The sequence below is a fragment of the Ambystoma mexicanum genome, chromosome 12 (genome assembly GCF_040938575.1).
Source record: "Ambystoma mexicanum isolate Mex_15411 chromosome 12, UKY_AmexF1_1, whole genome shotgun sequence".
Taxonomy (NCBI): Eukaryota; Metazoa; Chordata; class Amphibia; order Caudata; family Ambystomatidae; genus Ambystoma; species Ambystoma mexicanum.
This window is the reverse complement of record NC_090936.1, coordinates 187,789,382-187,799,481: the sequence shown is the minus strand read 5'-3', so window position 1 is coordinate 187,799,481 and position 10,100 is coordinate 187,789,382. Positions and strand designations below refer to the sequence as shown.

Below are 10,100 nucleotides of genomic sequence, written 5' to 3'. Positions count from 1 at the left end.
CCGTTGGCTGCACGCGGATCTCGGAAAGAGGTGGGTACGTGGCGCTCATCGTCACCCCTGCCAATCACCGCCGCCTCGGCAACCGGGCTGGTCGTAACTGGAGCACACATGGGGCAGCGCGTGAGCAGCGCGCTCCAGCCGGCCCGGCGCATGCGCGCCGCGCGACCAACCGCCAGCCACACTTTCTGAGAACGTCACACGGCCCCCTGCCGACGGGACCGGTGTCCGGCTTTACACAGAGTCCCTTTCCCTGAGCTGCTAGAAGGAGCGTGGTATCACCTGCGTGCTCCGGACAACCTTACCCCGGGGAATCCCTCTGGCGGACCAGCTCCCGTCTCTCCTCGCCGCCCCCAACTGCCTACCGCTGCCAATAACAGCCACTCACGCTGCCCATCTCTCTCTAGGAACACCTCCACAGCCCCTCCGCTCACCCGTCGCAGCCCCCGGGCCTCACCCCGCCGCCTACCCTCCTTGCCCCCGGTACCCCATGCCCCCAACCCCCGCACTCCGCCACCTGTGCACCGAGGGCGAGCCCCCCACTGACCAGCACAGAGTCCCTGCTGCACCGAACTCCGTCTTCGACTCAACAGCCCCTCGCCTCAGAGGGCAGCGGAGCTGAGTGGGCGCAGCGCCCCGACCCGTGCGCGTGAGTGGGCAGCCCAGTTCCCTGGCACCCCGAGTCCACCACCCACCGCCCCCGGCCATGGGAGTGAACGCCGTGCACTGGTTCCGCAAGGGGCTCCGGCTGCACGACAACCCGGCGCTGCGGGAGAGCATCCAGGGCTCGGACACGATCCGCTGTGTCTACATCCTGGACCCCTGGTTCGCCGGCTCCTCCAACGTGGGCATCAACCGCTGGCGGTAAGTGGCACCGCTGCGACTGGGGCTGCACTGGATGCACAGCCAGTGACCCGAGGAGAGAAGTGTTCTGTGGTGTCGCCCTTCCGAATCATATGCATAACAGCGCTTTATAAACAGCACATTATTATTATTATTATTATTATTGGCAAGTGTTGGGGTGAAGAAGGCGAACATTTTCAGGAACTAAACTGTAAATGAACAGTGTAGGTCGATGCCCCAGGGAAATATAGGTTGAATGGAATGTCAACATTTTCACACAAAAAAGTATGTCTATCTAGCGGAAGATGGGGACAGGTGGCAATTATACTGTCGAGTGCAGCGACCTTCGTCGTTAAAGTGCTATTATTTGAAGCTTGGGATAAGCAGAATCGACCAAAGCGGCTGCTTCTTCATTTATCCCACACCATACGAAACGTACGGGGCGAAAACCACACACGCTGGCCTCTGAGTCCCGTCTGAACACTGAAACATGTATGATGTTCATACATGAGCCCCGCGCGAGAGGTATGTACAAAGTACACATATAGTCCCAGAGCCGCACGCATGAGTATCGCCGGGCTCCCTGGATCTCATCACCCTTGTGTGATCGCAAACCTTGGAACTTTTGGATGATTCATATATATGTTTCCTAAGAACAATATATACGAAACCTCCAAAAGTTCCAAGGTTTGCGATCACACAAGGGCGATTCTTATAACACGATTGCGTGTTAAAATGGAAGCCTGTGCATGCAATTGTGCAGCTCTTTACAAGGAACACGAGATAGACCCATATGCAGTTCATATAACACACTGGCAAGCAGGTTTAAAGGGAGCAGGTACTGCACTGAGCAGATTTCTGGGGTTACCGGATGAAATGCGTACTGACCCACAGGTAGGAATGAAATGCCCAAGACCCGGGACACAACGTGGAAGTGAGAGACGGGAGTCAAGAGCATAAGGAGCCTATGCATGGGTAGGGCCACGAGCACGTTCAGAGAATACGTGTGTTCAGCCAGAGGCATAGGACGAGGCTCAGAGGCACGTTACGCATGCATACTGGACCGTGCCCATGGGCAAATAGAGAGCAGATCATTGGAACGGGCTCGGACTGGCCTATAGGGCAATAGGCCCGTGGCCGAACCAAAAACATAGAATGCTGGTGTGGGCCATTTTTTTGGGTCAAAGTGTGGCACTTTTTGAGCCAATGTGGGACCGTTTGGTGAGTTATTTCACTATGCAGCTAACAGTTCTGACCAGTGTTTCTGATTAAATATTCTTTAAAATGTACAATTTGCCTCGCATTTTATGAAAAACCTCCCCCCTTGGGTACTATTCAAACAGCATCACAAAAGGAATGAATTCCCAATTGCAAAGGTGGGCCACTTTTTCGTTGGTGCCCGAGACAAGTTTAAGCCCCAGTCCGACCCTGAGTGTACACAGTCGGGGGCACCTACAGAGCACAGCCGTGTGCCCAGCAGTCGAGCCTTAACTTCCATGGCTGTGTCTCTGGTGTACATACTCATTCGGTACCCAAACGGCAGCCACTCTTCTCCAGCAAATAACGCACGTGGCTCCCAATGTGCCGCAGCGGTTACAAGTGGAGGCGATGATGCAAGCACGCAACCCCGCTGAAGGATTCAGCGTGCCAAGGGCTGCTGTGCATGTCCTCAACGCACCCCGCTGGGGCGGCATGGGTGCCTGCCGCCTCCCTGCTCACGGCGCAGCCTGGGCTGACACCACCCAGAGGAAATGGACGGCATGTGTCGTAAGTTGGCACACCTGTACCTGGGATGTGTACATCGGGGCTCCTCGGGTCACCTACGCAATCGGTGTAGTCTTCCTGGTTCGTAACAGCGACTTAGGAGGCAGCTTTAAAATGAATACTCGTGTCCGTGGGCAAGTCCATAATGGCAAAGTCTTCTTTTTTGTCAGCTAGAACCTCGTCTTTTATTGGTTGGCTGTTATGTTACATTACTTGCACTTATGCAACATCACAACTTTAGCCTCCGGAGGTTGGGTCCTTGGCGCTTAATAACTTTAACCTGATACTCCATCACAAGCGAGAAGATCAAGGCACAGTGATCCGGTTCTTTCGCCTCTTTCTAAAGAGTTGTCGGTTGCACTTTGGAGTCCGGGTGGGCATTCCATGGAGTTACGCCTTCAGATATGCATGCGAGTCTATCCATTTTCAACAGTAATGTCTTCATTAGAATCCTAATGCTCGTGTGACTTCTGATCTCTGATAGTGAAATGTGCATTTGCCATCTGTGCCTCGTTTCCTGGTCGGTTTACATGTTCTTAAAGAAGGATCGGGTGCTCAGTGCACGTCCACTTGCTGTTCTTCGCGTGACTACCTACTGGTCATCACTCATTTAGGCAGAATATGCCATTAGCTGATCCATGCATTATACCTGCTCTGGGGGATGCAAAGCAATATGTATTGTCTAGTCAGATGTTGACACTTTGCAGACAACTTTCTTTCAGTTGGCAGGGGGAGAAGGCGTACTAGAAGTGTGCATACATACGTATGGTAGGAATGGAGTGATAATGGATGGACAGAACTCATAGTCACACTCATGAGTGATAGTGTGTGACTTCCTTATCTCTTCAGTGAAGCGTGGTAGTTCAGGTCCCAGTATTGCAAATGTTGCTTCTACAGAGAGGTTTATAAAGAGTATCTGTGAGCAGGGGCGGACTTAGCGGCCATAGCGCCCTGGGTGGCAAAACAAACATTTGACGCCCAACCCTCGTCATGTGCACCCCTGGTAATTTGTTAATCGGCGAAGATGCTTTGCATCAACTCCCTGCTGTTATTAAATAGGTCGGCTGGCATGCGTTCTCCAACCACGGCAGCTCGGGGGAGACCTTGAAAGAGTCCCCTGATCTGGCATGGTGGAGGGCTAATGGCAGGGCACCCCGGGCGATCGCCCGGGCAGCCCACCCCTAAGGCCAGCCCTGTCTGAGGAGGATGCTAACTTTGTCTGTAGGGGATCCTTCTCAGGATATTCAAGCCTGGTGCCAGATGTGGGGAAACTCATTCTTTAAGTGAGATCTTTTCATATAAACTTTATTCTTGATCCGGAAGATCCATTTTAATAATCAAAAACGTTAGGGGTGCTAAGCTATTGAAGAGTCAATAGGGAGAGTTATGCTCACTTCACTGGCATCAAGCAGCTGGGATGTGTTTCCACTGAAACCAGTCTAAGGAGCAAAGCAACTCAGTCTTGTTTGGCACGTTCGAAAGGTTAACATAGGCAGGCAACAGTAGACCTTCTGCTTATTCAAGTACAGACCCGTCTTTTAATATAAGTATGACGCGTATCACAGCCCTGTATAGCTTAAGGTATTTCTTGAACCAGTGTGTCATCTATCCACTATGCTTCTGTCAGCTGTTTTACAGCTTGTGCTCTCGACAAGTGCATCGATCTTGGTGTGACTAATGGGCTAGGTGTCTGCATGCACAGGTTCTGTCCTCAAAACGCCTATTTCAAGGCTGCTATGTTGTAAGGGAGCAGACGCTGTAAACGCACGGTCTATGGGTCTGCAACATTTGGCTCTCCCAATCTTTTGGACTACAACTCCGCTCTAGCCAGCACTGTCAATGGTGAGGAATTATGCGAGCTGCAGTCCTAGACTGCACCTGATCTAGCATATCCTCCAGAATTCAATTAACGCTGTTATTATTAGTTACCTGGTTCCCTTTGTTGTGTTCACATAAATGCCGTAGAGTAAATATAAAAAAAAATGTATGATATTATAAACAACATATAGTTCTTCCATAGTGTATTGCTGTTTCATAAAGGCTAAATATCAAAAAGCAGATACATGCTGAGTCAATTCAATAACATTTTATTTTCGTTACACCAGCCATACAAATTCAAGTATATATAATCAACAAGTCATATACAACCTAAATATATGAACATTTTTAAGAATCAATAACGCATCACATCACATAATACAAAACAATAAAACCATACTATGTAGAAATCTGCTTACACGTACATGAAATTCTTACCCACCGAATACTAGATATAAATACAAAAGCAGGAAAAAAGCTGTACATTAAGGCAAGACGACGAGCTGCACCAATAGGGACCTATTTCCTACCCACTAGGTCTGCAACTTTTAAAACTCTCGCTCACCAGATGTTTTGAACCACAACTCCTATGATCCCTCGTCATTGAATACACTTGCTAAGGATGATGGGAGTTGTAGTACAACCCATCTGGAGAACTAAAGGTTGTAAACAACCGATTTACCGCATCATCAACAATTTATGTAAGTGTAGTGCAATACCATGTTTGACTATTAAAGTCTTGTTAATCATCTTCTTTGGCCAGAGCCAATTTAATTTCCTGAAAATTCTATATGCATGTTTCAAGAAAATATCCAAAACCCTGTTCGATGTATATCCAAACGTGACAACATGTGCAATTAAGCTACTCTGCACTGTACGAAGTTGTGTGTTTGTTATTACGTGAGGAGAGCATTCTTCCTGAGCCTCTGATTAAATGGACAATGCAAGATCAAGTAAGGCCGAGTGTGCTTGATGAACCATCACATACAGAAAGTATCTTACATATTGCTTTTATTCCTTCAAGGTATCAATGATCGTGTTGCCACATGACTAAATCTTTCTTCTTTTTTGATATAAGAGAAGAAAAAAAACATAGTACAATTGTTATAGTTACACAAAAAATCAAGCTTATACATCATCCACAATTCATCAAGAAAACATTTCATCAAGTTAAAAAACAGAGTGTTTTAAAATCAAGAAAAAAGGAATTGATAAAGATACCATTAAAAGCTTCTAACAATAATGTGTTCTCTAAAGTGCACTGTCTGTGCTATTAGTCTCTAGATGGAGAGATTAAAAAAAGGGATATCGCTATCACCGTTGCAGCCTGCTAAACAACTCTGCCAAACAGTTTCTATAACACCCATTGAAAATAAGTTTGAAAATCTTTTTCAAACAAGTGTCTCTTTGCCCTGCACGGGCACACCAGATGTTTCACAATCTCAATTTGGTTTGCCGCTTTACAAAAGCGACAATTCGCAGATTCAGGCTGCAATAACCGAAATCTAAGCAGGACTTCCTTGGTTACTGTCAGATTCGTGTTTTTGTGATCTAGCTTTGGAAGTTTTGATTGTCTACCAGCCCTGGATGAAGTTCTGTACCTAAGATGCTTTTCAGGGATAAAACACATTCACGATAGACCATTTCTGCATGTGAGAAAGTAGCCTCATACAGTCTATTCTCTATCACGTTGTAATGTCCTGAGGTATTTATCACCTGAGCTCACCGTACATCTACCTTCTAAAACACGGTGTTACCCCAAATTCCTCAGTTTTATTTAACATGGATTAACCAGTGAGTATGGTTAGCTGCCAATTTTAAATTTAAATAATCTGTTATGCTTTGTTTAAGGAGGTCCTACGGGAAGGACCATATTGTTGTCCATAATTTGACAGGAGCTATTGCCACCTTTTGGCTAACGCCTCAGGTGTAGGTTTAGGAACCACCATAGTTTTTTAGGAAACTGTTTTTTGCATGTTCTTTCTTGGATTACCGAATGGGTTGAGCTGGCACAGCTGCGTATTAACATGAATTTCTTCAAGTGTCTCGTGTATTGTATTAAAGGTTATTTGGTCCTGTTGCCATATGACGCTTCATTTGTACAATGGAGTGATTTGTAAGAATGGCATAATATATGTCTGTGTATGGTGTCCCAGACAGCTGGAAGGACCCGCATGGATTTCCACTTTAAGTTCTCTTTTTTCTTAGATCTGTTATATTCTTTTCTTTAAAAAAATCGTTTTGTAATTCAAGGCATTTCAAAGGTTTGTAAAATGTTTTATATGAAAAAAGGTGAAGACAAGGCCTGTGAAATTTGTGTCTAATGCATTTCGGTCTTTGTGACCATCTTCACGGACAATTTCTAAACTAAAAGAATATGTACAAAAAATAGCATTACATATGAACATTTTTCTAAAAATTATATTGTTAGTTTTAACTTTCAGAAGATATACTCATTGGTAATTGTGCACTCATATTTACCAGGCTTCTCTTTCTTAGTTTGGCAATTACCAGATCACTACTTTCTTTGATCTGGAGCCCTTGGATATGTCTGTAATACATTGTTTTTTTAACTTAATGTTATACATTTCTAACGATTCCTCAATACATATATAATACATTGCGAAGAGGTGTGTATATATCACACCTTGATAGCTTCTTAGCTGCGTTACCCAAGGGTTCCTGCTCTGGTGCACTGTGTATGAAGGTATCACCAACTGCATGTTCTTTCTTGACATTTTCAATGGCCTTTTCGCATATCTACAGTATTCGCAAAATGCCAATTGTTTTATGGAATGTCATGTTATTGGGTTTTATACCATGACTCATTGCCACATGCATGGCCTCCTAGCTGTCACTGTGGCACATGTGAAATGCAGGCAGGTTGGCTGGGTTTGGCTATTTTGCATAAGAGGGGAAATGCAAGATAGCAGTTTGGAAGTCTCAGGGTTCTGTGTGAGTGCCTGTTCTAAGGCAGCTTGCATCAAGAACTTCTTGAGGGAGCCGTGTCTAGAGGGGAGACTTGCATAGCAGTAGTGTGAGTGTGCATTGCTCTGGTCTGTGGGATATAAATTGTTTGGAGAGGTGTAGCATTCTGATATTTGATGTCAATCGGAAGTAGTGTTCAATTGCCATTTGTGTGTGGCTTAGTTGGTATGTGTGTTGTGTACTGGAGTATAGAATTAAGATGTGTTAGTGCCGGGAGCAGTCAGTGAGACTTCCATGAGCCTTTGGAGCATTGTGGTTGAGGACGTATCATTGTAATGCTGCACTACTAGTTAGTTGTGAGTGGAAGGCCTAAGCACCGTGGAAGGTTCTGGTGTTCCTAGCAGGGGGACAGCATGCAGGAACTGGTCCTAAATCACATTAGACAAAGGCGGGGGAAGACATGCAGCAGGGAGCAGCAAGCCCACAGTGAAGCCAATCCCTCCATGGCCAAGATATAATAAGGAGGACTGCTGCGCAAGGGGCAATTACAGTCTGTGCTGCACTTTGAGGGAGGTCCCAAAATGCCTCGTATTTTGTAAAGGCCAAGACCTGGTGTAACTCACAGGGCAGATACTTTGTAATATCCTGATCTGCATACTAATGAGGCACACTTCGGTTGGTGGGTGCATGCGTGACGATGAAGGCAATTGGTTGACCATGGATGACGTACTTCGCTGACGATTCACAGTCTCCCAGGTCAGTGTGCCTTTCCTTTAATTAAGGAAAACGTAACTTTAACAATGCGGCAGAACGAAAAGTGTACGGATCCGAGCACCTCAACATTGGTCTGTCCAGCTTTTTATCATTCAATGCAAATAAAGATCTGTTCTTCACTTATACAACATTGCATGTGTTCCTCATGCAGTTCCTTCATCGCCTTTTTTTCTTTGTGTAAAAGGCGGTGTTTTTTTATATGTACTGTATCATGTTCCCCGGCACAGTGGCGTGGGAACTGCCGAACTGGGGCACACACTGCAGCAGAATTGTATGCGGCAGCGCTCATTTACAGCCGTTTTCCCTTATTGTCATAGGAATCTCCTTATGTTAATCACTTACACGTCACGTGAGCGCACACGTGAGGCAGGTGGTTAGCGGTAAACAGAAAGGTGCAAAAAGGCAGGCACTGCCCTTCTTTTTTTGATGATTAAATGCGCGCAAGGTCAGTGCCCCCAGCAAACAAACAGTGCATTCTTCATGGACATCAATGCACAACTGTATTACATCTGGGCCCAGGGGGAAATCTCTGCCAGGTGTCAGGGACATAGCGGAACTGATTTGCGATAGGCCATCTTGGAGTCAAATCTCCTCGGGGCAAAACCAAAGTGGAGTGCCAGGTGGAAAATGAGAGTGGGAGACATGGGCGCACATCAGCCCCTCCAGACCTCCTCCCCCTTGCCCCCCCCACGCAGAATCACAGGGCCTAGTTACACATAATGGGCTATTGGTAAAGCGGTAGTATTTCAGCAGGTCGTCGTTTGACCACTCCGTATAACTATTGGTTTTAATAGGTCTGCTTATAAGTGGAGGTGCGAATTAAGTGCCAGTACTAGTTGAAAGTGTGTCAACCTATTACATCCCTTTAAACATATACATACATTTCAAGCTGAAGTTTGGACTGGAGAATTTCTCAGTAAACGCAATATCAATTCTATATATACATTTATTTTGCGTGCTAAACAATTTGGGAATAAAGCACTGTGATACTGTTTCTACCATGTATGCATAGATCAAAAGTTAACAATAGAGGAAGGGATTCCATAAATAAATCATGCACTGCATCCTTCTCCCCACTCTTAGAACAAGCCTTTTCCAGGCCGACTGGGCTTTTGTGTAGGCATGAGAAAGGCATTCGCCAGCCACTGCCATAGTGGTATTAACTGGCTATTGATGGTAGGAGCTGCAAAACGGTTCCAGTACCTGGTCATATAATAGCAGTGCCTAGTAAATGCCTAATACTTAAACATAAGCCGCAACTGTTTGCTTTTCCAATGCTTGTTTTGAACAGGAGTTTAGTAAAGGACACAAATAGGGCTTATAAATCCACTGGCTGAAAGCAGACCGTATTGACATTTTTATTACACTGGTCATGCATTTACAGTTCCAATTAAGTCATTAATTCTCAGAAGACTGCTTTGATAAACACTGGCAGGCACTTTGAGCACAACGTTTGATGGCGAGGCTTGATAAAGCTAGCTCAAAGAGATCCCAGGAGGATGTGTTTTTGGCAGGAAGGGACAGGAAGTGGGCGGGAATGCACATAGTAATTAGTATAGCCACAGGCAGTCAATGGGTGGTTAAATAATCAAAGAACACCTAAAAGCTTTGTGTCCCACCTTAAATGTAATTCTCCCTAGCTGTTCTAATGCAAAAGTTTCAGCTTGTAGGTGGGGCTTTAGCGCCCCCTGATACCAAAACTAAAAAGGGGTCAATGGATTAATAGTTGTCCCTGGTGATCCAAAGACAGCGAAGAAGGACTAGGATATCATATGGCTCTGTGCCAGGCTGAGCAGTGATATGAAACAGCCATGGAAAATTAAGAGGATCTAACATGTTCGCTAGGACATCTAAGATAGGCGTCGATACGCACAGGCGAAATGCACAGAGTGAAATGCCCTCATAGGAGACATGAATACAGGGAAGGCAGTGACAGCCGATATCATGTTACCTGAGATTGGGAAGTTTCTCTGTGT

General features: G+C 45.8%; 1 protein-coding gene across 1 annotated transcript in view; it reads left to right on the top strand.

Annotated features, from left to right (window-relative positions):
* Nucleotides 1-239: 239 nt before the first annotated feature.
* CRY1 (cryptochrome circadian regulator 1) overlaps nucleotides 240-10,100 on the top strand; it is a 232,938-nt gene continuing 223,077 nt past the window's right edge. Inside the window, exon 1 of the mRNA XM_069628274.1 lies at nucleotides 240-861. Coding sequence (XP_069484375.1) covers nucleotides 704-861 — 158 coding nt within the window. The 5' untranslated portion in view covers nucleotides 240-703. The remainder of the gene's footprint in view (nucleotides 862-10,100) is intronic.